This window comes from Eleutherodactylus coqui, chromosome 1, assembly GCF_035609145.1.
Source record: "Eleutherodactylus coqui strain aEleCoq1 chromosome 1, aEleCoq1.hap1, whole genome shotgun sequence".
NCBI classification, from domain to species: Eukaryota; Metazoa; Chordata; class Amphibia; order Anura; family Eleutherodactylidae; genus Eleutherodactylus; species Eleutherodactylus coqui.
Window position 1 is genome coordinate 468,102,909 of NC_089837.1, and position 27,785 is coordinate 468,130,693.

General features: G+C 44.2%; 1 protein-coding gene across 1 annotated transcript in view; it reads right to left on the reverse strand.

Annotated features, from left to right (window-relative positions):
• LOC136585065 (electroneutral sodium bicarbonate exchanger 1) overlaps positions 1-27,785 on the reverse strand; it is a 176,229-nt gene that overhangs the window by 73,209 nt on the left and 75,235 nt on the right. The window contains exon 2 of the mRNA XM_066584362.1: positions 8,473-8,554. Coding sequence (XP_066440459.1) covers positions 8,473-8,554 — 82 coding nt within the window. The remainder of the gene's footprint in view (positions 1-8,472; positions 8,555-27,785) is intronic.

The following is a 27,785-nucleotide window of genomic DNA, read 5'->3' on the forward strand; positions in this document are numbered from 1 at the left end:
TTGAATGCTAGCATCGTCTACCTCTCCTTTACCTTTACAACTTCCGCTACAATCTAATTTTTGTCGAGCAGTTTAAGGACGTTGTTTACTGACTTTTTGACGTCCAGATATGGAATTTGGTTCCTGATGACGCTACTCTAACTGTAGCAGAAACGCGTCGAACCGCGTAATTTTTCTTAAGAAGTGACGTCCTAAGACTATTCCATATAATTGATGGATTATCTTTCCTCTCCTTATTTTGGATTGGAAGTAATCAATTTTGGAATTTTTTCTAAGTTATCAATGGTCTATTCTCCATCAGATATAGCCACATGGGAAGTTATCTATATATAGTGGACTAGATCTGGGAGGAGTGGATCTTCTCTTTTCTGCTGAGATTACCCTGAAGTCTCTATTGGAGTGCAATTTAGAGGGATTTATGTATACCTCTGTGCACTAAACTAGGCTGGGGTAACGTGTGAAGTTCCAAAAATTCTGAACCCAATCACCGAGTTAACCCCTCGTTTAGAGGGCTACGGAGACTTCTCGAGGTTGTTGGTGTTCTGAGAAACTTCTGAACGTACTAGCTAGTTTGACCCTTTGAGTAAAAGGTTATAGCTACACTACATAATTCTGTAGCAAATCACTGATTGTTTTGAACCTTCTATGGTCTACTCCTTTTAAAGCTGTATAGCTTTAAATTCTCTATCCCGAAATACGGCCATTCCGTCATCTCTGGGAATTTTGTTTAAGGAGTACTCTCTTTTAGCTATATGTGTGTCCTATTTGAGACTTGTTCATCAAGTTCTTTTTTATAAAGATTTAATAAAAGTTATATTTTAGTTCTGAACCCTACAGTGACAAATTCAGTTTGACCATCTGGTGTTCCTCCTGCTCCAGTGATTTCTTGATATATGCTTCATGCGTCTATCATGAAGCACAATGCATCGGCCCGTCTACAATAGTGCAAGGAGCATAGTCAATGGACAGTTGAGCAATGGAAGAACATTCTATGGAGTGATGAATCGCACTACAGCATCTTCAAACCAAATGAATGTACCTGGGTGTGGAGGAGCCTTTTGTCTGAGTGTGTTGTGCCAACAGGCAAGTACAGCGGAGGTTCCGTTATGGTGTGGGGATGTTTTACGTGGCATGGTTATGGTTTGTTGGTTGTAGTGACGAGAACCATGAACACGGAGGTGGACCCTGACATTCCAGACAATAATGTGCTGCCTACAATATGGTAATTCTCTTGGAACGGTCAGCAATACTTCCAACAAGAACAACGAGCCTTGTCACAAATTCAACACTGTTTTACGTTGGATGGAGGATATGGATGTTCTACGATCGGACTGGTCCCAACCTGAACCCTACTGATGAACTGGAACGTCAGTCGGGAAATATGAACAGCATCAATCATCTTTGTTTGCAGGATGAAAGGAGGGACATACCAGCTGAAGTGCAACAGACGTTAGTAGAAAGTATGCCACAGAGACTACCCGATGTCATTAAGGTCCAAGGAGACCTCACCAAGTAGTAACACATGGAAATAAATACTACTTTTGGTAGGATAGTGGAGCAAGTGCTACAGGGCCCGACAGCTAAGTGGGCTTATATCCGTGCAGAGTTGGGGTGAAGTACGTGATCACTATGGATGGAAAGAAGAAGAAGTGGTAATAAACAACGAAATGCAGATTGTTGTGGGCCCAAAATCTGAAACCCAGCAAACAAATGTTATCGCTGGGAAAACCTTCATCAGTCAATGCAAGAAAACTCTATTATTACATGACAGGGTCCATCTGTTGTAGACATGATGATTAGTTAGCGTAAAATGTCTATTGATTTGTAATAAACTAGAAGTATTGCGCAGCTGTAGTGATTTAACTCTGTAGAGGCTAATGGTCGCATAATTTCATTATGGTAATTGCTGGACAATGGCATGGTGAAAGATGTGTGTTTTATAACTTTAGCCTAATGTGAAGCTCTACTGCATAAGGAAAGAGTTAAATCACATTCCAATACTGAAGAAGTGTATCCAGCCCCTCCTCCACTCTCCAACTTCTCAGACAAAAGAACTGGCTTATACACTGGGCTTGAGAGAGGTGTGGGAAGGGGGGCGGGGAATTCTATATGACCCAGCGAATAAGAATATGTATACGTTACTGATGCAATCTGTTAAACGCCCATAAAGGGCAGGTATTATTTGTTTCAATAAATTGAGGCTTTTGGGCGTTGTATGCTCAGAACCATATTGGACATGAGACTGATATCTTGTGTCTAACTTGGGCAGTGTGCGCATACTGTATTACACAATTAGGAAGCTATAGAATCCCCCGAAACCTGCTGGAGGAAAATATGATCCAGTTCACATGAATAGGGTAGCATGCATGGCTGAGCTGAGTATGTGCAGCTCTTGGGGTCCTATTACATGGGCAGATAATCGGCCCCTACTATGAAAGCTGACTGACAATGAGCATGCCGATCACACAGTCAAATTATTTGCACTATGGGGACAAATGATCATTATTACGACTGTTCATCCCCATAGAGCGGTCACTGCCCAACTGTAAATGTCCCTGTCCCATCGAAACATGTACAGAAGATCAACAAACACTTTTATCTTGGCACACATGAACAGTTCAGTCAATGAATTAATTAGTTTGCACTTGTGTGTAGCCTAATTATTGGACCATGTAAAAGGCCCTTCACTTAGTGGCTCTTCAATCTGGCTAAAACAGCAGGGTTCTGAGAAAGGAACCTCGTCTTGATATCAGAACAAGAACCCCAATAGACAGGTGTCATTTAGAGATAACATATCTAAGCCTTTGTTAAAGGGTTCTCCAGGACTATCCTTTAGATCCCGTGTATCAAACTCAAGGCCCGCTGGCTGAATCTGGCCTGCCATGTCATCTTATGTGGCCCGTGAGGTCCGGACGCAGAAGGATCGGCTCTCTGGATGCAGCCACTGCTTGGCATAGGAGGTGACACCGGCACAGGGTGCCATCTTGGATTCTGAGCTCTGGTGCGTACCTCCACACTGCGCTGTTCAGCAATTTACAGGTGATGGCACAGCTCTGGCAGCCCTACCCAGGTACCCTAGCCACCCTCCAAGGTAGCAAGCTCGGTGCTAAAGAGGTGGAAGACGATCAGTGGATGAGGATGGTGTGTGATCCGGTGTCTCAGGTTATTTAAGCATACGTTAAGAAGTACTTGCGTTTATACAGTCTTTTACAAACGGCCCTTTGAAGGCAACCATAATGGTGAAAATGAGTTTGACACTCATGCTTTAGATGGACCATCAATATATTGATTGGAGAGGGGTCCACATTCATAGACGCTGTACGTCATCCCATCCAATGGTATTCATTTCACATTATATTGTATGAGACATTTCTGTAGTTTTTGGGGGGGTATGTAGGATTTCTTCTTCCATTTTTATATCCAACTTTCATTACAATATAACTGGAATCTCAATATACATGATGGACTGGGATAACCCTGCCATGATAATTAGGGACCCTAGCTGACTGCTATTAAGCTCCGACATACAAAAGAGCACAATCTGAAATTGTAATATGCCTTTTGCAGCTATGAATTATTGATTGTGGGCACAATGTCAAGCTGTGTTTCCATAGAAACGTCAGTAAACAATAATGCAAATTACAACAATAGCAGGCTGATTTTCTGTAAGGTCTCCTTTGTACGTCTTAGCATGTAATATAATAAGACGTCAAAAAAAACCAAAAAAACAGAAAGCAATCGCACTTTTTAAAACGCGGCTAGGTAAATAGATTGTTTAGCAACAAACGACTGCTCAAGTTTGCAAAAACTGTTTAAATGAAACAGAAATTCTCAAATTAAGGAAAAACATTTCACAACTGGTTGGCTTTAAATGTAAGCTGTAAGAAGGTCCCGAACGTCCTGAGGTGTTGGGAAGCAGAGGGTGTACAACTCCGCTCCATTCACTTCAATGAGCTATGCGGCTGTATGGAAATTCAGTGGCATATGTGGTCCATAGACTCCCATGCTTAAAATAAAAAAAAGTAAAAAAATAGTATACAGGGGTGCAAGCACCGAGTCATGACTGACTCCTAGGGCAGAGTCACATTGTGAGGTTTTCTCTGCAGATTGTTTTTGCAGGGTGGTTGGCCATTGCCTTCCCCAGTCATCTCTACCCCTCAGCAAGCTGGGTACTCATTTTATCGACCTCAGAAGGATGGAAGGCTGAGTCAACCTTGAGCAGACTACCTGAACCACGTGGGGATTGAACCCGCAACTTTCAGGTTTGGACTGCAATTCTGCTACCTTAACACTCTGTGCCACACAAGGCTCTATATATCAGTATATACCTTTCTAAAAGGTGCTGTGTTGGCCTCCATCAGGGTGTATTGGACCCTATGGATATGCTTGACATATGCAGTGCCAGCAGTGTAACACACCTTGACGTAGCATTATCATAATTGACTGACAAAGAAGATGCTATGTTGGCAACGCAGATAAATATCTTGAAAAGCTCTAAAAAGGGTAATCTGGGCATTTACTATTGATGACCTAATCCTCAGGTCCCTTACAGCGGACCCCCACGATCAGCTGATCCTCCAGCCCACTGTCAGTGCAAGGGGCTGGACATCATCACCTGTGGTCAGAGCCGGAAGTGCAATAGCCGGCTTCAATCCTATTGAAATCAACGGGAGCAATGCCTCTTATTACACCTCCAGCTCTGACTGAACATGGAAGTAAGGCTGGATTTACATGAGCGTAGGCGCAATTGTGCACACTTTAACACAATGTGTGCTATAAATGAGGCTTTTTTGCGTATGTATTGGGGAAATACACTGTACTACTTTGGCCTGCAGGGCATGTTTATTTGCGAGTGGCAAACAAATGCAACAATTGAAATGGCCAATTAGTTGAACATGATGCAGTCATTCTGGATAGATTTCCAGATTGTCTTGGTGATGTAAGTGATGAACAGGGTGAGCGATTTCACTAGGAAATAAGGACCGTGGAAGAACAGGACTGCGGACGATGGGATGCACATATGTTGGCCGACTACTGGTGACTGTGGAAGGACAGTACTGCGGACAATGGGATACACATATGATGGCGGACTACTGGTGACCGTGAAAGAACGGGACTGTGGACAATGGGATACACCTATGATGGCCGACTACTAATGATCGTGGAAGAACAGGACTGCAGATGATGGGATGCACATATGTTGGCCGACTACTGGTGACTGTGGAAGGACAGTACTGCGGACAATGGGATACACATATGATGGCGGACTACTGGTGACCGTGAAAGAACGGGACTATGGACAATGGTACACACATGATGGCGGACTATTGGTGACCGTGGAAGAACAGGACTGCAGATGATGGGATACACATATGATGGCGGTCTACTGGTGACCGTGGAAGAACAGGACTGCGGGCGATGGGATATACATATAATGGCGGACTACTGGTGACCGTGGAAGAACAGGACTGCAGATGATGGGATACACATATGAGGGCCGACTACTGGTGACAGTGGAAGAACAGGACTGCGGATGATGGGATACACATATGATGGACGACTACTGGTGACCATGGAAGAGCAGGACTGCAGACGATGGGATACACATATGATGGCCGACAATCGGACAATCGGATACAAATATGATGGCCGACTACTGGTGACTATGGAAGAACAGGACTGCGGATGATGGGATACTCATATGATGGCCGACTACTGGTGACCGTGGAAGAACAGGACTGCGGATGATGGGATACACATATGATGGCCGACTACTAGTGACCGTAAGAGAACAGTACTGCGGACGATGGGATACACATATGATGGCAGATTACTGGTGACTATGGAAGAACAGGACTGCAGACAATGGGATACACATATGATGTCCGACTACTGGTGACCGTGAAAGAACGGGACTATGGACAATGGTACACACATGATGGCGGACTATTGGTGACCGTGGAAGAACAGGACTGCAGATGATGGGATACACATATGATGGCGGACTACTGGTGACCGTGGAAGAACAGGACTGCGGGCGATGGGATATACATATAATGGCGGACTACTGGTGACCGTGGAGGAACAGGACTGCAGATGATGGGATACACATATGATGGCCGACTACTGGTGACAGTGGAAGAACAGGACTGCGGATGATGGGATACACATATGATGGACGACTACTGGTGACCATGGAAGAGCAGGACTGCAGACGATGGGATACACATATGATGGCCGACAATCGGACAATCGGATACACATATGATGGCGGACTACTGGTGACAGTGGAAGAACAGGACTACGGACGATAGGATACACATATGATGGCCGACTACTGGTGACAGTGGAAGAACAGGACTGCGGATGATGGGATACTCATATGATGGCCGACTACTGGTGACCGTGGAAGAACAGGACTGCGGATGATGGGATACACATATGATGGTCGACTACTAGTGACCGTAAGAGAACAGTACTGCGGACGATGGGATACACATATGATGGCAGACTACTGGTGACCATGGAAGAACAGTACTGCGGACGATGGGATACACATATGATGGCCGACTACTGGTGACCATGGAAGAAAAGTACTGCGGACGATGGGATACACATATGATGGCGGGTTACTGGTGACTGTGGAAGAACAGTACTGCAGATGATGGGATACACATATGATGGCGGACTACTGGTGACCATGGGAGAACAGGACTGCGGATGATGGGATACACATATGATGGCCGACTACTGGTGACCGTGGAAGAACAGTACTGTGGACAATGGGATACACATGTGATGGCAGACTACTGGTGACCATGGAAGAACAGTACTGCGGACGATGGGATACACATATGATGGCCGACTACTGGTGACAATGGAAGAAAAGTACTGCGGACGATGGGATACACATATGATGGCGGGTTACTGGTGACTGTGGAAGAACAGTACTGCAGACGATGGGATACACATATGATGGCGGACTACTGGTGACCATGGGAGAACAGGACTGCGGATGATGGGATACACATATGATGGTTGACTACTGGTGACCGTGGAAGAACAGTACTGTGGACAATGGGATACACATGTGATGGCGGACTACTGGTGACCGTGGAAGAACAGGACTGCGGATGATGGGATATACATATTATGGCTGACTACTGGTGACCATGAAGGAACAGGACTGTGGATGATGGGATACACATATAATGGACGACTACTGGTGACAATGGAAGAACAGTACTGCGAACGAGGGGTAACCATATGATGGTGGACTACTGGTGACCGTGGAAGAACAGGACTGCAGATGATGGGATACACATATGATGGACGACTACTGGTGACCGTGGAAGAACAGGACTGCAGACGATGGGATACACATATGATGGCAGATTACTGGTGACTATGGAAGAACATGACTGCAGACGATGGGATACACATATGATGGCCGACTACTGGTGACCGTGAAAGAACAGGACTGCAGATGATGGGATACACATGATGGCCGACTACTGGTGACCGTGGAAGAACAGTACTGTGGACAATGGGATACACATATGATGGCGGACTACTGGTGACTGTGAAAGAACAGGACTGCGGACAATGGGATACACATATGATGGCGGGCTACTGGTGACCATGGAAGAACAGGACTGCGGACGATGGGATACACATATGATGGCGGACTACTGGTGACCGTGGAAGAACAGGACTTCGGATGATGGTATACACATGATGGCCAACTACTGATGACCGTGGAAGAACAGGACTGCAGACGATGGGATACACATATGATGGCGGACTACTGGTGACCGTGGAAGAACAGGACTGCAGACGATGGGATACACATATGATGGCGAACTACTGATGGAACATCCAGTGCGAATGTCCAGGAACATCTCATCGCAGGAAATCACAAAAATGTAGTTTCATTGTCATCTTTGTACCTTGAGCTTTTGGATTGGCAGTCATTACATGGATAATACAATATGTGCACAATGTATACATTTATATGGACATATGTCATATCTGGATAAGCAGACCTGATGGAGGAAAACCATTGTCATTTTCAGAATCTATGAGCCCACAAAAGTTCTAACATCTCAGTCAGCAAAAATTGTGTTTCCCAGTGTAATTGTTCCATGTCGAAGCACCCTTATGGTTAAATTCAGCCCTGATGATTATAGTCCTAGCCGCTATTTAGTTTGATGTATTCCTACACACATTCCAGCTTCTGGCTTCTACATTACATAAAGCAGTGAAAAGCACATTCTGCTTGCAATTAATATGATCTCCATTCTTAGTCATCATGTATAAATGTAACATGAGGGCACGTGAAATTAACAGGGTCTCAATAGTCTTTAAATGGAAATCTGCTGTACACAGTAAGACAATAACAAAACTACCATCTGCATAATCAACAATGACATTCAGGTCTTCAAGTTACAATTTGTTTGCATTCGGTCTTACCTTCAAGCTCTTCTTTTTCATAATGAATATTGAAGACGGAGCTGGTTCCACCTTGGTCCACAACAGCCTCTTCATCAGATCTCTGGTAAACAATATAATCAAGTGTCAGAATAACAAAGCAACAATGTAATAACATACAACAAGTAAACGTGGTGAATAAGCTGTGCAAATAAGGAAAATGGAACAATACCCCTGCAGCGCCACCTATTGGATGGCAGCATTCCTACAAATCAATGTCCGACCCTTTATATGGGTCCATCTCTTGCTATAAACTGTGTATATGGGGCCCAATGGATCTATAGATATTTTTGAGTGTGTTCCGCAAACTTTCTGCACACATACACTTAACAAGAAGTAGTAACGAGAAGTGAACAGGTGACTTTATCCAAGTGGTTACATACTCAAACCTTTAGAAACAGAAACTTCCCTATTAGTTAAATTTCATGGCTAAATCATCACGGCATTTGATGGTAATTGACAATTCACCATCATTTTATGGTGCGTTTATTATTAATTTATATTCAAAGGAGTCTTATTTATTCTATTGGTGGCGGCATTGAAGAGAACGGCTGGTGGCTTTTATTCACCCCTAATGACCAACCAACATTACAGTTTTTTCATCACTGCATTATAAGGGCTCCCTCACACGAGCCTATGCTACTGTGTATTACATAGTACTGATCTAACCTTGGCTTTCGACACACACCATGCAAATAAAGAAGATGGAACGATACCTCTGAAGCGCCACCTATTGGAAGGCAGCATTCCTGCAAGTCAATGTTAGACTCTTTATACAAGCCTTGTAACAATGACTGGGAATTGAAAGCCAAGCCGGAATCCGTACACAGACTGCTGTTTGCCCCTCATCAGTGTACAGTAGGAGTCTGGCTTTGCTAGTGAGAGGCCTGTGATGGGGGTCAGGAACGCCATCTTTTCTTCTTAGGGAGAGCACCTAGAAGGTGAGTGAGGAGACTTATAAGGCCATTCATGGCATGCACGCCAAGATAATGTATGGTCATTGTCAGCACGCAGCCGGTACGCATGTCATCGCATACTTGCAAAATACGTTGGTCTGAGAGAGCCCTTAGAGCTGTACCTTTTCTGTTTTTCTCTCGACATGGTCATGTTTAGTGCCAGACGAGTTGCATTTCTATTAGCATTATTTTTAGGAATATATAATGTATTGTGTAACTTATTAATGTTATTTTTTGAAGGGGAGAGCAGAAAATGCTGCCATTGTTTTTTTTGTTTTTTTTTACAACATTCACTTTGTAGTCTGTTTTTTTTTTTTGTGAGGCAGGATATGCAGAATTAGCTATTTTGGCCACTTGTATGTCCCTCTGTGTAGGTTAAATAATATGATTTTTCATTGGGGTCATTCCAAAAGTATCGCTAACAATTTTCAGTTTTTTTTTTCTATCTACATAATCAGGGGTGAAAGGGGAGTGGTTTGAGGCTTTAATTTTTTTAAGTTTTTCTTTACATTTTTACATTACACTTTATTTATTTTACTTTTGTCTCATTAGGTGATTGTTATTAGAATACACAGCAATATTTCAGCATTGCCAAGTATGCTACAAGCCTATTACACCCTGCTTATGGCAGTGCCTAATAGGTCACTGTAGATGAATGGCTCGAAGGACACTGTTAGGCCTCTGGGTGCAATAGCATCCCATCAAAACCATGTAATTGCATCATAAGGACCCAATGGGTGACAAACCTCAGAGAAGGAAATAAGTCATTTTCTTAGTATTGCTTTAGTTAAAAGGGTTGTCCAATTGTAAACCACTGACAGCCTATCCCTAGGATAGGCCATCAATAGTAGATTGGTGGGGTTCCCACCCCATAGGAACAAACGCTCATCAGCTGTTCGCTGGGCTAGCGTGCTCATACACTGAGTTGATTTCTGGAGGAAGCAGACAGCTCCGTTTACACTGCAGTGGCAAGGCTTGGTATTGCAGAGCATTCACTTCAATGGGAACTTTGCTTGTAATACCAAGCCTAGCCACTGTAGGGGGAACACAAAGCTGTCTGCTTCTTGCAGAAATCAGCTCAGTGCATAGGCACACTGGGCTAGCGATCAGCTGATCAGCGGGGTTCATGGGTGGCAGACCCATGTTGATCTACTAGCGTTAGCCTATCCTATGGATAGGCCATGAATAGTTTTACAACTGGACAGCCCCTTTTAACTGGGGAGAAGGAATCTGGAAGAGAAGCTGGCTGCTTACAAAGTAACTTAACAGATTTTAAATACAAACGTTTTCAGCCGCTATAGATAGCAGACAAATTTAAAAAATGTTAAAACAAAAATACAAATAAAAAATAATTGTGAACATTTTTTCAAGTCTGCCATGGAAAATGAATGTAATACAGAAAATGGCATAATCATACTTTAGCAAAACTAGCAAAGCCGACTTCTTTGTAATGCTATTAAATGCAGAAGTACTCAGACAGGATTGGATCATAATGAAATGGAAAACACGCTGAGATATTCAGACTTTGCATGAAGCCATAAATATGGAGCATGAATCTTAAAAGGTACAAAAAAACCTTAAAAATACAGTACGCTGTTTGCAATTGGAGGGGGTGGGGCGGAGCTCAGCTCCACTCCTTGCCTGCATCCAGCAATGGGAGGGGCGGGCTGAGCTTAGCTCCACCCAGTCCCCCTCCAATTGCAAACAGCTGGAGTGGAGAAGAGATGAGGTGAGTCGGCGAGGAGGAGGTAAGGGGGAGACAGCTTAGCAGAGCTAAATTGTTTCCCCATGCCCAACGGCATTGAGGCCTCGTACGTTAGATTCGTGCACCCGTTCACGTGCTTTTACAGCGCCGGCAGGTGCCCGTCAAAACGCATACACCCATGTGAGTCCAGCCTTAGGGCGTGTTTGCACTCCGAATTATGCGTGTATTTTTTACGCATGTAATACGGATAGCTTAAACCCTATTGATTTGCACTGGAGTACTTAGACATGCGTTTTCACCACGCACCATGTCCTATTTCGGGCTGCATTACGGATTGAAATTACCCATCCAAGTCAATGGGATTGCAATAAATACGCATAATACATGCACATTTACGCATGAAAGCAGTAGAAAACAAGGCGCGAAAAAATTCACTAAGGACTAAATATGCCAGAAATGCTCAGTTTGGTCCAATACTCAGTTTTGCTTATACGTGGCATAACTTCTTTAACAAAAAACGGCAAGTATGAGCAGTTCATACCCGATAAGGGCCATCAAATTCACAACCAATGCAGCATATGTTAACCAGGTTCCTGGATGCAGAGCGTTACGTAATTGTTTAGTAGAGCATGAAGTCTCATTATAGTTCTAATTGTTAATCTCGCATAGATTCATCAGCCTAGATAATACACTCAACGTAACAATCCACACTAATGAGACTAAAGCTTTCCAAACCCAAAAAATTAAAATTAATGGCAGCAGAAATTCTACAATTATTGGCAAGAGGATAAAAACTCCAGCGCTCACTTATTGTTCTGAAGCTATTTTTATAATGGAATCCGCCATAGAATAATACAAGAAATCAGATATTCTGGACTAGAACACCCAACATAGCAGCAGAATAAGGCCATCCTTACATCTGCGCCGAACGCTCCGTTCAGAGCCCACAGCGCAAATCCGGCACAAAGTCTTAGACAAAATACGCAACATCTTGCACTTTTTCATCTGGAAATATTTCAAGCTGCATCCCAGGAAGCCAGACGAACGCCGCTGTAGTCAGTCAATGTGCTGAACGAAAAGGACTATAGAAGCTTAAATCAGGTGTGACGGTGGCCTAAAACCACAACTTGTGCACTGAAAATGAGGTCCCCCTCATTTATGGAGCATGCTACAGAACACACCGCCATTGATCTCAATAGCTAAAGCTGCTTCCGCACATGCGTTAGGGCTTATATAGGGCTTCCATCTCTCTGCTCCATTTTTGGAAGCGAGAAAACGAAAAAAAAATGATGTTTTCTTCCCCATTGATTTCAATAGGGCTTCTTAAAAAAAAATAAAAAAAATAAAAAAAATACTTCCATTCCATCAGGTTTCCATTTTTGGGGTGACGCTGCAGATCGCGCTATTTTCCCATCCAAAGAAACTGAAACTTAGCGGGACAGAAGCCTTTCTGTTTGCTTTCTGATTTTTTTTGATGCCCCACTGAAATCAATGGAGAAAAAAGTGGATTCATTTTCAGTTTCTCTCCTCCAAAAATGGATTGGATCCCTGATTTGAGCCCTAACACCAGTGTGAAAGCAGCCTTACATGTAGCGATGCTGTATACACTGGTCCTTCCACGTTACAATATTTATTCTGCTAGGACAACTATTGTTAGGATGAAACAATGTAAGCTTCTGTTAAAATCAGTGAGAGCTGTGCCTGCAATTACCAGCGCTGGCCACTATGCAGGGTTCGGAGGTATTTGCTTACCCTCCGCACATTGTATGGGGCGCCAACAGCAGGCACCAAAACAGCCAATCAGCTGATCAACAGAACTCGCCATGTCCTATCACAGGCATTTATGACATATCCCCAGGCCACTGACGCCATCCCGCCTTTACCTCATCTGCTGTTACACCTAAAAAACAGGTGACAGGTGGAGGGGGCTCCCCCAGTAATCCATTAGTACCCTGCAATACAATTATGGGGTGTGGATGGGTTCCAATTGCAAGCGAAGGCCTGATCAGACCTTCAGATCTACTACACATAGTAGCCCAGGCTGAGCTGTCACAAGTGCACCACACGGCGCTACGTTAAAAAAAAAAAAAAAAACACAACGCAAGAATTATAATTTTTTAAAAACATCAGCCTCTCAAACAACGTAATTAAAAAATACCAAAAAGTCTAACGTACCCCAGAATTGTACGAATGGAAACTACTGCTCATCTTGCAACAAACAAGGCATTCCACTGCAAATTTGGTGAAAAAATAAGTGTTGTGAAATGCAGTTCTGTAAATACTACTTTTTTTATTTATAAGAAAAAGGTTTTTATTTTGCCAATTTATTTAAAAATAAATAAATAAATTGTCACGTCATCCTAAATGTCACCAATGGAAACATTAATAATAAACTTTATTTGTATAGCGCCAACATATTCCGCAGCGCTTACATAAACAGGGGGAAAACAGAAAGACAGAAGTACAAAAATTAAAGAACCACGGTTACATAGTAATGAGTTGATGGAAACAATAGGGGTGCGGGTCCTGCTCCAACAAGCTTACATACTAGAAGTAATGGGGTGATACAGAAGGTAAAGGGCTGGAGATGTGCACGGTATGGCGGGGTGGAGAGTGAGCGATGTTATACACAGACAATGGTCAGACATTTAGCCGTGTGACGGCAGAAACAGTATGACTGGAGGAGCGGTTTATGATGGCTAGCAGGGATTGCAGTCAGTAGGTCAGGGAGCATGTTACCAGGCGGAGTACAAAGGGGTTTGTTTAGGGAATTCGGTATGCCTACCTGAAGAGGTGCATTTTTAGAGCACGCCTGAAGTTCTGCGAGTCCTGGATTGCTCGGGTAGCCTTTGGTAGTGCATTCCAGAGGACCGGTGCTGCTCTGGAGAAGTCTTGGAGGCGGGAATGAGAAGTTCGAATTAAAGGGACACTCAGTATGGTTTCGTTAGCAGAGCGGAGAGCCCGGGCTGGTTGATGGATTGAGATGAGGGAGGAAATATAGGGGGGCGCTGCACTGTGGAGGGCTTTGTGGATGAAGGTAGCGAGTTTAAATTGAATTCTGTATTTAACGGGCAGCCAGTGCAGTGACTGGCACAGGGCAGAGGCGTCTGAGTAGCGGCTGGACAGGAAGATGAGCCTGGCTGGATGGATTGGAGAGGGTAGAGTCTGGTGAAGGGGAGGCCGATCAGCAACGAGTTGCAATAATGGAGCCGAGAGTGGATGAGGGCAATAATAAGCGTTTTTAGCGTGTCTACAGTGAGAAAAGAGCAGATTCTTGTGATGTTCTTGAGGTGCAGCTGACATGTTCGGGCGAGAGATTGGATGTAGGGGGTAAATGATAGATCCGAGTTGAATATGACCCCAAGGCAGCGGGCATGTTGCCTAGGAGTTATGGTGGCGCCACACACTGAGATGGAGATCGGTTAGTGGAGGGTGGTAATACCAGTAAGGGTGACTACTCACTACAGTTTTTTTCACTGCGAAATTCACAGCATTTTTTTTTCTGCAGGGGTCTATGGGACTTGTAATGTTAAAATCGCGATCGCGCAAAATCGGAATTTACCGCGAAATCGCGATTTCAACATTACAAGTCCCATAGACCCCTGCAGAAAAAGAAACGCTGCGAATTTCGCAGTGAAAAAAAACTGTAGTGGGTTGTCACCCTAAGTCAGTTTTGGAGAGGTTAAGTTTTAGGTAGAGAGGACATAGTGTTAGAGACAGCGGGCAGACAGTCAGTGCTGTTTTGTCGGAAAGGTGCAGAGATGTCATGGGAAGAGGTGTATAGCTGGGTGTAGTCAGCATACAGGTGGTATTGGAGGCCAAATCTCCTGATGGTTTGTCCAATAGGGGCTGTGTAGATAGAGAAAAGGAGGGGGCCGAGGACTGAGCCCTGGTGGACCCCAAACTACAACTCATTCCGCAAAAATCAGTACCTCACATAGCTCAGTTAACAGAAAACTAAAAAGGTTATGGTTCTTGTAATGCAACAATGTAAATACAAAGGGAACTTGTCACCTGCCTAAAGCACTATAAACTAACTCAGGCCCCCTGTCCACGACCGTGAATTCGCCGGGGGTAAATCGTCGGCGAATCATGCAGGCAGAAGCAGGCTGAAACTTTCCATAGCGTTGCTATGGAAAACGCCGGCCCCGTGTCCACGAGCGGAGAATCGCGGCGGGCAATTGCCCCAAATCTCCACAGTCAGCCTATCTATTGGATTAGGCTGACCGGCAGATTTTCGTGTGCAGCTCCTGCCCTCGGGAGGTGGCTCCCGCGGCGGTGATCTGCCGCGGGACTTCGCAACTCCCGTGGACAGCCGGCCTTATGGTGCTGTATGAGCAGGTGCTAGGGAGCCAGGTGGTGTATTATTCCTACTCACCGCCTTCCTGGTTCCCTCTACTGAAGTTCACATACTGAGCAAAAATTATAAGGCCCTTTTACACGCAAAGATAATCGCAAAAATGGCCTAACGACTGAAAGAATTGACATTTTGTGCATAAAATACTCGCATCTAATCATCTATATTTTCCCTCGTTAGCTAAAATAAACTCAGTAGCAGTTAGTTCAGGTGGGTGTGTGTTCGTGCGAGAAATTATCTGGCCAGCAGATTCTATTGTCTTCTCCCTTGCATACACAATGAGTACATTGTCTTGCATACACAATGAGTACATAGTTTACTGATGGCAGGTGAAGACAAACAAACCAGCTGCTCAAAAAACTGACATACTGTCTCTTCCCTTGTAGAATGTGAGCCCTCGTGGGCAGGGTCCTCTTTCTCTCTATCAGCCTATTGCTTATTCAGTTCATGCTTATTGTTCTTGTCATCTTATATAACGTATTTTAAGCCCCAATTACATATATATAGCGCCTAGTATGAAACTCTAAAATAAAGAATAATAATAACGAGCTCACTGTGCTACCCATGTTTACACAACTCTAATTTACTTGTATGGCACTTCTGAAAACAGTGTAGTATAAGGTGCTCCACTATTTCTGCAAAACCCGGCCTCCACTTGGATATGGTAGCCAACGGAGGGTTGGAGAAGGACGGAGTAGAGTTCCCCAAAGGGAAGGACTACTGTGAAGCTACGGTACACAGATAATGAGCAACGTGAAGTCACAGGACAAGGGGTTTTGCATGCAACAATGTTGCAAGATGGTAATATTGCACATCGTGATATCACAGTACACTCCCTGTAGATGCATTACAGCAGAGACCCCCAACATTTTATACCCTGTGAGCTACAGAGTTTCCCCCGAAAATAAGACACTGCCTTGCATTAATTTTTGCCCCAAAAGAGGCACGGTGTCTTATTTTTGGGGAGGGGGTGTGCTTATACTCACCTGGTCTGCGGCGTCCTGATGGTTTTCGGCGGCGCTGCGGTAAACTGCGTCCTCCCCGTCTCACAGCTGAGCTTCTTTCTGGTGATATGGCTTTGAATACACCGCCTCCAGCAAAGCACGAGCTGTGATTGGCTCATCGAGCCCAAGCCAGCCAGCCAATCACAGCCGGCGCTCGATGAGAAAATCACAGCCACTCAGTGAATGACATTATTGATCATCCATTGATTTGCCTGTAGACATGATGGACCCTACCTACTGTTACTCCAGAAGGATAATTCAGTTCACCTACTTGGCAATCAGTTTTAGGCTACAGGTCACATAGCCTAGCCCATTTTTAATTTTTTTGATATCCTATAGTGGTATTCCATTCAGCACAGTGAAAATATGACCCTATTGAAGTTCCCATTACACATATCATATACACATGTTAATTATACTTTTCTGATACTTTTGTTTGATCATACTTTATATTCTATATAATTGATTTACAATATTGGCTGCAGATGTGAAAAATACATAATTAGTCAAGAGTAAAAATAGAGCAGCTCAAATTTTTCCTTTTTTGGCAGACCCAACATGCACCGTACAACTTTACACATTTCTTTGCTTTACCCTCCGTCTAACTCGACCTTCAACTCGCTGCAACACAAAGAAAAAGAAAATCAATTGCAACGGCCTTTTCTGCAAATCATTTCCAATTACAGCTTCCGTGTGCAGAGATCAAGGCCAGGCAGCTTCAGTGTGAAAAGGGACACAGGCCTGACTGAAATGTACATAATAGAAGGTTTTCAAAGCAGTTTTTTAAATTTACGCAACATTAGATGCCTTTACTGTCAGACCGTATTGTCAAACGCAGATTTGTAGGTATCACTGACCAAAACCAAACAGCGGAAGACATCAAATTTATGCTTTATTTTATATGCTATTTTTTGGTTGCTTGTACAATACACTGTAATACAAATGTATTGCAGTGCATTGTCCCTGCGCTATTGCCCTATTACAGCCTGCTGCAGGTGGGGTATAATAGAAATATTACCATCACAAGACTAGCGGTCTTTGTTAGGCCTCGGTGACGCTGTGACTGATCAGGGTACTGAAGACGCACTAAGAGGCATCTAATGGGTTAAACAGTGAAGATTTATTTATTTCTCTTGCTTTTATAGCAACAAAATAATCTACAGTGCCCTACACATTTTCTATCACTCACAACAGTCTCCGTTTGTTTGCACTTGTACACCAAGATGATTTTTTGTAGGAAGCCGATAGCTTGGTATTACAGGCAAAGTTACCATAAAGGTGAATGGGAACCGTGCCTGTAATACCAAGCCAGGCCACTGCAGTGGGAACGGAGCTATCTGCTTCTTTCAGAAGTCAGCTTAATGCATTAGCACACTAGCCTGGTAAAGGATAGACAATCGTTTACAACTGGAAAAATCCTTTAACCATATTTAGATGCCGTAGCATGAAAGATAAGAGTTAGAATGGATCTCCAGGGTCATCGGGTCCAACCCCCCGGTCAATGCAGGATCGCTAAATCATCCCAGACAGATGTCTGCCCAGCCTCTCTTTGAAGACATCCATCGAAAGAGAACTCGCCACCTCCCGTGGTAACCTGTTCCACTCATTCATCACCCTCACTGTCAGAAAGTTTTTTCTAATATCTAATTTGTGTTTCCTCCCTTTCAGTTTCATCTCATTGCTGCTAGTCTTTCCTTGTGCAAATAAGAATAGGGCTGATCCTTCTGCACTGTGACAGCCCTTCAGATATTTGTAGACAGCTATTAAGTCTCCTCGCAGCCTTCTTTTTTTTCAAGCTAAACATTCCCAGATCCTTTAACCGTTCCTCATAGGACATGATTTGCAGACCGCTCACCATCTTGGTAGCTCTTCTCTGAACTTGCTCCAGTTTGTCTATGTCTTTTTTAAAGTGGGGTACCACAGAACTGGACACAGTATTCCAGATGAGATCTGACTAAGGAAGAGTAGAGGGGGATAATTACCTCACGTGATCTAGACTCTATGCTTCTCTTAATACATCCCAGAATTGTGTTCGCCTTTTTGATACTGCATCACATTGTTGACTCATGTTCAGTCTGTAATCTATTAGTATACCCAAGTCTTTTGCACGTGCTGCTGCTTAGCCCAATTCCTCCCATTTTGCATGTGCTTTATTCATTTTTCTTGCCCGTATGCAGTACTTTGCATTTCTCCTTGTTAAATACCATTCTGTTAGTCGCCAACCACTGTTCAAGTTTGTCCAAATCTTTTTGAAACCTCTCTCTTTATCTTCCCTAGTGTTAACTATACCTCCTAGCTAGAGATGAGCGAGCACCAAAATGCTCGGGTGCTCGTTACTCAGGACGAAATTTTCGTGATGCTCGAGGGTTCGTTTCGAGTAACGAACACCATTGAAGTCAATGGGCGACCCGAGCATTTTTGTATATCGCCGATGCTCGCTAAGGTTTTCATTTGTGAAAATCGGGGCAATTCAAGAAAGTGATGGGAACGACACAGCAACGGATAGGGCAGGCGAGGGGCTACATGTTGGGCTGCATCTCAAGTTCCCAGGTCCCACTATTAAGCCACAATAGCGGCAAAAGTGCCCCCCCCCCCCCCCCCCGCACTGTCAGCATAAAGATCGTTCTCCTCTGCCACAGCAGTAACAGCTGTGGCAGAGAAGAACGATGTTAGCCCATTGAATTCAATGGAGCCGGCAATACAGCAGGTTACACTGAAAGCAATGGGCTGCCGGCGTGCGCTGGATGAATTGTCGGGAAGGGCTTAAATATAGAAGCCCTTCCCTGCAATTCATCCAGAAATGTGTAAAAATAAAAAAAAATATACCGTATATACCGGCGTATAAGGCGACGGGGCGTATAAGACGACTCCCCAACTGTCACCTTATACGCCGGGAATACAGCGGAGCAAAAAATAAAAATCATTACTCACTTCCCCCGGCGTTCTGCGGCGCTGCTGCAGGATGTCACTCCCTCCTGGTCCAATGCAGAGCATTGCTTTCTGGACGCAGGGCTTGAAATCCCCGTCTCCAGAAAACACACGTGCCTTCAGCCAATCACAGCCAATGACAATGATGTCATTGAATGGCTGTGATTGGCTGACTGCGTGTGTTAGCTAATCACAGTAGCTTTCTGGAGGCGGGGATTTCAAGCCCTGCGTCCAGAAAGCAATGCTCTGCCAGGGACCAGGAGGGAGCGACAGCCTGCAGCAGCGCCGCAGAACGCCGGGGGAAGTGAGTAATGAATTTTTTTTTTGGACACTTTCTTTTTTTTTTGTATTACCGGCGTATAAGACGACCCCGACTTCAGAGCAGATTTTTCGGGGTTCAAAAGTCGTCTTATACGCCAGTATATACGGTATATACTTACCTTGTCCCGGCAGACGGAGTTCAGCGCGGCCGGCCTATAGTGGGTGTGAAGGGGGTGTGAGTCAGACCTGCCCCCTGATTGGCTCAGCGCTGAGTCTGACTCACACCCCCTTCACACCCACTGCCGGCCGCCGCGTCTGAACTCCGTCTGCCGGGACAAGGTAAGTAATAGTGTGTATATACACTACCGTTCAAAAGTTTGGGGTCACCCAAACAATTTTGTGTTTTCCATGAAAAGTCACACTTATTCACCACCATGCGTTGTGAAATGAATAGAAAATAGAGTCAAGACATTGACAAGGTTAGAAATAATGATTTGTATTTGAAATAACATTGTTTTTACATCAAACTTTGCTTTCGTCAAAGAATCCTCCTTTTGCAGCAATTACAGCATTGCACACCTTTGACATTCTAGCTGTTAATTTGTTGAGGTAAGCTTGAGAAATTGCACCCCACGCTTCTAGAAGCATCTCCCACAAGTTGGATTGGTTGGATGGGCACTTCTGGTGTACCATACGGTCAAGCTGCTCCTACAACAGCTCAATGGGGTTCAGATCTGGTGACTGCGCTGGCCACTCCATTACCGATAGAATACCAGCTGCCTGCTTCTGCTGTAAATAGTTCTTGCACAATTTGGAGGTGTGTTTAGGGTCATTGTCCTGTTGTAGGATGAAATTGGTTCCAATCAAGCGCTGTCCACTGGGTATGGCATGGCGTTGCAAAATGGAGTGATAGCCTTCCTTATTCAGAATCCCTTTTACCCTGTACAAATCTCCCACCTTACCAGCACCAAAGCAACCCCAGACCATCACATTACCTCCACCATGCTTAACAGATGGCGTCAGGCATTCTTCCAGCATCTTTTCATTTGTTCTGCGTCTCACAAACGTTCTTCTTTGTGATCCAAACACCTCAAACTTGGATTCATCCGTCCACAACACTTTTTTCCAGTCTTCCTCTGTCCAATGTCTGTGTTCTTTTGCCCATCTTAATCTTTTTCTTTTATTGGCCAGTCTCAGATATGGCTTTTTCTTTGCCACTCTGCCCTGAAGCCCAAAATCCCGCAGCCGCCTCTTCACTGTAGATGTTGACACTGGTGTTTTGCGGGTACTATTTAATGAAGATGCCAGTTGGGTACCTGTGAGGCGTCTGTTTCTCAAACTAGAGACTCTAATGTGCTTATCTTCTTGCTTAGTTGTGCAACGCGGCCTCCCACTTCTTTTTCTACTCTGGTTAGAGCCTGTTTGTGCTGTCCTCTGAAGGGAGTAGTACACACCGCTGTAGGAAATCTTCAATTTCTTAGCAATTTCTCGCATGGAATAGCCTTCATTTCTAAGAACAAGAATAGACTGTCGAGTTTCAGATGACAGTTCTCTTTTTCTGGCCATTTTGAGCGTTTAATTGACCCCACAAATGTGATGCTCCAGAAACTCAATCTGCTCACAGGAAGGTCAGTTTTGTAGCTTCTGTAACGAGCTAGACTGTTTTCAGATGTGTGAACATGATTGCACAAGGGTTTTCTAATCATCAATTAGCCTTCTGAGCCAATGAGCAAACACATTGTACCATTAGAACACTGGAGTGATAGTTGTTGGAAATGGGCCTCTATACACCTTTGTAGATATTGCACAAAAAACCAGACATTTGCAGCTAGAATAGTCATTTACCACATTAGCAATGTATAGAGTGCATTTGTTTAAAGTTAGGACTAGTTTAAAGTTATCTTCATTGAAAAGTACAGTGCTTTTCCTTCAAAAATAAGGACATTTCAATGTGACCCCAAACTTTTGAACGGTAGTGTATATATATATATTTTTTTTTTTATTTCAACACATTTCTGGATGAATTGCAGGTAAGGGCTTATATATTTAAGCCCTTCCCGACAATTCATCCCGCGCACGCCGGCAGCCCATTGCTTTCAGTGGAACCTGCTGTATTGCTGGCTCCATTGAATTCAATGGGCTAACATCGTTCTTCTCTGCCACAGCTGTAACAGCTATGTGGCAGAGAAGAATGATTTGTCTTCTATATGTGCTCAATGGGGTCGGCGCTGCTGCCGCCGGCCCCATTGAGCGCATATAGAGAAGAGAACAGGAATCGCAGATCGCACATAGGTGCGATCTGCGATTTCTATGGCCTAAGAAGGACCGTTGGGGTTCTTGAAGCCTAAAATTACTCCTAACGCTCTCCCTATAGCAGCTCCGGCATCAACAGCACTTTCCCTGAACTATGTCAGAATGCATCTGTGGCGAGCCGCGGGCGGGCAGATTTTTATACTCGGGTGACACCTGATCTCGCCAGCCACTCACAGCAGGGGGGTGGTATAGGGCTTGAACGTCGCAGGGGGAAGTTGTAATGCCTTCCCTGTCTTTCTATTGGCCAGAAAACCGTGCTAACGTCTCAGAGATGAAAGTGAAAGTAACTCGAACATCGCGTGGTACTCGTTTCGAGTAACGAGCATCTCGAACACCCTAATACTCGAACGAGTATCAAGCTCGGACGAGTACGTTCGCTCATCTCTACTCCTAGCTTTGTGTTATCGGCCAACGTGATCAATTTCCCCTCAATTCCCTCCTTTAAATCATTTATAAAAATGTTGAACAACACTGGGCCTAGGACAGAGCCTTGTGGTACCCCACTTGATACATTCAAAGAAGAGGACGGTGTATGCAAGGCATCCCAAAAACATTAAGTCAAACAAATCTTTATTGCAGCTACAAAAAAATATTTGGAGGAGGTGATCTCTGCTAAAGGGCGATCTACAGGCGGTCACATTCAAGGGTTTGCTTACATTTTCTCCCTGCACTGTGGTTATTTACTCAATGTACTCAATTAAAAACATGAATCAACAAGTGCAGCTCCCACCGATGTCAATGAGAGCAGCGACTTCAAATATGACTCTCTGTCGCTACAAAGGGGTTGAATGAAAAATCCATTTCAGTTTACAGTTGATTAAAATCCTCAAGTCCTTTTCCATGTTAGTTCTGCCCAGAGGTTTCCCATTCAGTGTGCTTTTTACCCATGTGCATAACTTTACATTCATCCGTGTTATAGAGACTCTGTCACCTACAAGCTAAGCTTATTGGCTGAAAGTAGGTGACCCGTAGAGTCCTGGCCTGTATTAGGCTAACTTCACACGGGCGAGTGCGATATCAGCCCATGATTCATGAGTGCGATATCACACTCGCCAACATGCGATTTCCCCGTGGATGCAAGGAGTTTTTTATCTCAAAATTGCCTCGCATCACTTTGCGGAGTTTTTCCCATTGTTTTCAATGGGAAACCTCGCATGGCATTGCACCGCTGCTGCTAGCTCCATTAAAAATAATGGTCGATGTGTGGGCTTGTCTAAAAATAAGACGTGCCGCGGTGCGGGAAAAAGAATCGCTCATGTATATGACTCCATTCAAAAATAATGTGGTTTATATTCATTAGAGATTTGTGCGTCTCGCAACACACAAATCTTACGCAATTTTCTCGGCCGTGTAAAAACGGCCTTACTTTCCCCGACTTACCGGCCTATAGATTCCAGTTTCGCTTTTTGATCCTTTTGCAAGCCAGAAGAAAAGTAGAATCAACTACGAGCCTTGATATACAAATCCCGCCTCTAAAAGAAAAGCCGTAGAGCTATGCAAAATGCAGGCGTACGTGCTGGGGATATGTGCGCAATGAGCAGATCCGATGCAGATAATCCACAGTGAATCTGTAGAAAATCTGCAGCCCCAAACACCAGAGCGAGTGGTGCAGTTTTTGGCTCGGATTTCGATGCAGAAATGTTGCGATTTCCTGCAGATTTCACACTTTGCATTGCATTTGCTAACAATTCTCAGCAAACAAATGTGCGCTATATGTCAATTCAGCTATAGATTCAACATGCATTTTTTTCCGCACCACATAAACACTCCGAAGTGTTTATGCCCCATGTGGCCATACCGCAGTAGTAACTCATATGTCAACAATATCACTCAGCGTTTAAAAGGACACTTAAACCAATTTTCATTAACAGAATTTTTAGTAAATTATGTGTATGTGTATGTGTATATATATATATATATATATATATATATATATATATATTATACACACACACACAGAATATATATATATTACACGCATACACACACACACACACACACACACACACACACACACACACACACAGTGTTTCCCTAAATACGAGACTCTGTCTTATATTAATTTTTGCCCCAAAAGAGGCACAGTGTCTTATTTTCAGGCGATGTCTTATACTTACCTAGCAGGCTCAGTCCAGGAGGTCCTTCCTGCTGGTCTCCGGAGCTCTGATGCGCTTCTTGCTCTCCTCGGCTGCCAACATAAGATCACTTTCTGGTTTAGGGATTCATAAACCCCATTTCCAGGAAGCAATGGCTTTGATTGGCTAAGCAGCGCTCAAGAACCAATCAATGCAGCGCTCGATGAACCAATGCGATGGCTGTGATTGGTTCATTGAGTGCTGCATTAATTGGCTGAGCAGTGGTCGAAGAACCAAATCACAAGCATCACGTTGTGGAGGGGGGATTTATGAATTGGCTGTACCATAACATTACCGAGCCTGCTAGGAAATGTATTCCTTTTTTTTCTTTTAACGTGATGCAGCTAGGGCTTATTTTTGGGTAAGGCTTATATCACAAGCCTCCCCACAAATCTTAAAAAAAATTTCATAGTAGGGCTTATTTTCAGGGAAACAGTGTATATAATTAAAATTTTGCTTTTAGTTTATACCTAAGAACTTCAGAACATTTTCTAGTTAAGATCATTTTATGATGACTTGCTAAGTGGAGAACGAATATGTGAAGATTTCAGGGACCTGCTGTTTAAAAGTGTTATTTCAAACATGGCAGCATACTGTACAAACCATTGCATTATATCGACTTCATGACCATTTATCTTCTTGCTCTCGTATCTCCTCATTCCACTTGTATTAACCTTTACTTCTGGATCATTTAGAAATGGATGCGGCTGAGGAAAAGCAATATGAAAAAAAAAAAAAAAGTTGCACGAGGATGAAGAACATAATCAGCGCATTAAAATGCACATCATAATGCAATCACTGTATTAAATGTGTCCTAACGACGAGATGCCGGAGGTCACATTATTCCGCTCCGCTATTTTTAACTCAATTATGGCAGGTGAAACTAGGCGCTTAATAAAATGAAGAACTGTATCACCATCAGTCAATATCCTAGAAGCCGCGCAGTTCAATTATGTCATTTCAAAGGAATCAATCACTGTAGAACAAATAGAGTCGCCCCTAATCTACCCGCATGCCATCCCAGGCTAGAGAGAATTATGGAAAATTGCAATTGTAGTGTGAGTTAAGAGAATTATTGGAAAGTACACCAAACTTCTAGAGCGGGTATTATACTGTAGTTGCTCAATTATAAGTGCAGACATTTTCATATTCTCACATTACTGCTGCAACCCAGCTCTCCCAGAGTCCGACTGCTCAACAGCAGCGAGCGAGTGGCTGCAATTTACATTGTAAGCAGAAGTAACAAAGTACAAGTACATGATGATGGGAGACCGACTGTGCTGTAACACAACGTTTGCACTGCTTGGGTCAGTTCAGCCTCAGTGCAAAGCTGGGTTAAGGGTTAGATATGAGCGAACGTACTCGTAATGAGTACTTACGCACCCGAGTACCGCCATTTTCGAGTACTTCAGTACTCGAGCGTAAAGATTCGGGGGGCGCCGGGGGGCGGGGAGAGGCGCGGCGGTGCGGGGGGGAGCAGCGGGGAACAGGGGGGAGCCCTCTCTCTCTCCCTCCCCCCCCACGCCCCACTGCTACCCCCCGTGCCGCCACGGCGCCCCCCGAATCTTTACGCGCGAGTACCGCTGTACTCGAAAATGGCGGTGCTCGGGTGCGTAAGTACTCGTAACGAGTACGTTCGCTCATCTCTATTAAGGGTGAATGCCCACGGACGATTTCTGCTGCGTTTCCTGCGGCGGAAATCCGCACGTGAATTCCGTAGCTACTAGGTTCTATTGAACCCACTAGCTTTCTGCCTGTTAAATGCTTACCTGTGGAACTCTACCCTGGATTTTCACAGCGGGAAATAAATTGCGTTGTGTTCTATTTGCCGCAGATTTACGCCGCGGGAGGTCTCTATTCATATAGTATTAAAGGAGACTGCGGAAACAATCATTTAAATACCAAAAGATAATTTACCTAATGCATTCCTGTGGGTCTAAGCGTGGGGCATTTCTGAGTGTCTTCTGGATGGAGGAGCCGGTCCCACGATGACGTCGCTTGGAAGCGTCAACACGTAAGCGTGCCACTGTTCTCCCTGCGGGTCATGTAGGTGGAACACACGTCGGTCATTCTCGCTGAATGGGGGAAGTGGTCTCATGGTGAAGTCGCAAATGGGGCGTCATCACGTAAGCGTGTCATCTAGTGAGTGCATTGTTTTCCAACAGGGTTTCAATTAGGTGGAAACGTATGTGGCACGCTTACGTGTTGAAGCCACCAAGCGACTTCATCGTGGGACCGCCCCCTACTTCCAAAGTGAGCGGAAGATGCTCAGAAGTGCCCCACGCTTCGACCCACAGGAATGCATTAGGTAAATTATCTTTTGCTATTTAAATGATTGTTTTGTCTATGTATGTATGGCTTGATGAAGGTACCGCCCTGCACTGAAACGCGTTTAAAACCCCTTTAACTTTTCTTCACATCTAAGAGCGCTGGGTGCTTCTTTGCCCAAGACAGATATTCTTCAATAAACTTGGCTGTAGCTAAAGCTCACCCCCCCAACCCCTAAAGTAAAACCCTGGATCCATGGCATAACTACTGTCAGGGTGCGGTGCACACTTTATGGATACGTGGGAGTAGATCTCTCAGTACTTTCCAGCATATCATATTCAATGTGGTTACAGTCCAGAGAGTTTGGAGGCCAAGACAATGTGGAGTATTCATTGTTGTGTTCCTTCAACCAATCCCTAGTGATCCAAGCTGGATGACACAGAGCGTTGTCCTGTTGAAAGAAAGATGGAACTGTGGTTGGCAAAGACTTCCGGAAGATATGGGTGCAGATGCTCAGCTAATAGGTTTCTGCAGCATTCACCAATCAAAGATTATGGTAGGAGGAGCAACGGTCCTAGGCCATGGCAGCGAAATGCTCCCCAAATCATAACATCTGCACAACCAGCCTGCTGAACCCCAACAGTACACCCATGCGATGCGGCGTCATGTCATTTATGCTAAATGTGGACCCAACCATCTGTAATGTTCAGCAAAAAACTCATCACTCTAGTTGACCTTCTGCCATGTGTCCAAGGTCCACTGAAGTCTTTCATTGGCCAATGCAAGGTGTTATTGGCGATAACGTAGGGTCATCAGAAGTACCCTTTGGAGGCTTTTGCTATTGAACTTCAGTCTACACAAGGTACGCTGCATGGCAATAGTGGAAATTTGTCTTACTTCTCCGCTGTTGTACTGCTGGGTCAGAGGGTTTACTGTGGCATATGATTACTGAAGTACCAGACATACCACCAAACGTTTGCCTCTAGGATCAACCACACATTGTGTACGGCTGTGTGATCTTCTGTTGGATGTCTGTCCATGGTTCAGTCTTGGTACACTCTTGATACCATGGTTTGGGAACAGCCAACAAGTGCAACTTTTCCAGAAATACTGGAGCCTCACCTCCGAGCGCCAACAATCTGACCGCAGTCAAAAATCACTCAAGTCACCATGTTTACTCATGTCTGCTGTGCAGAGGAGAGGTCAACACATTATCCAAGAGTGGATCATGACGTGTCCATCATGTTATAAAGCATTACTGATCACTAGATGTCACGTACCAGCAATTCCCTATGCAGTGATTGTTTAGGGTATTTAATAACGTTAAACTAAGTATCGTAAAAAAATATATTAGACCCGATATTAGGT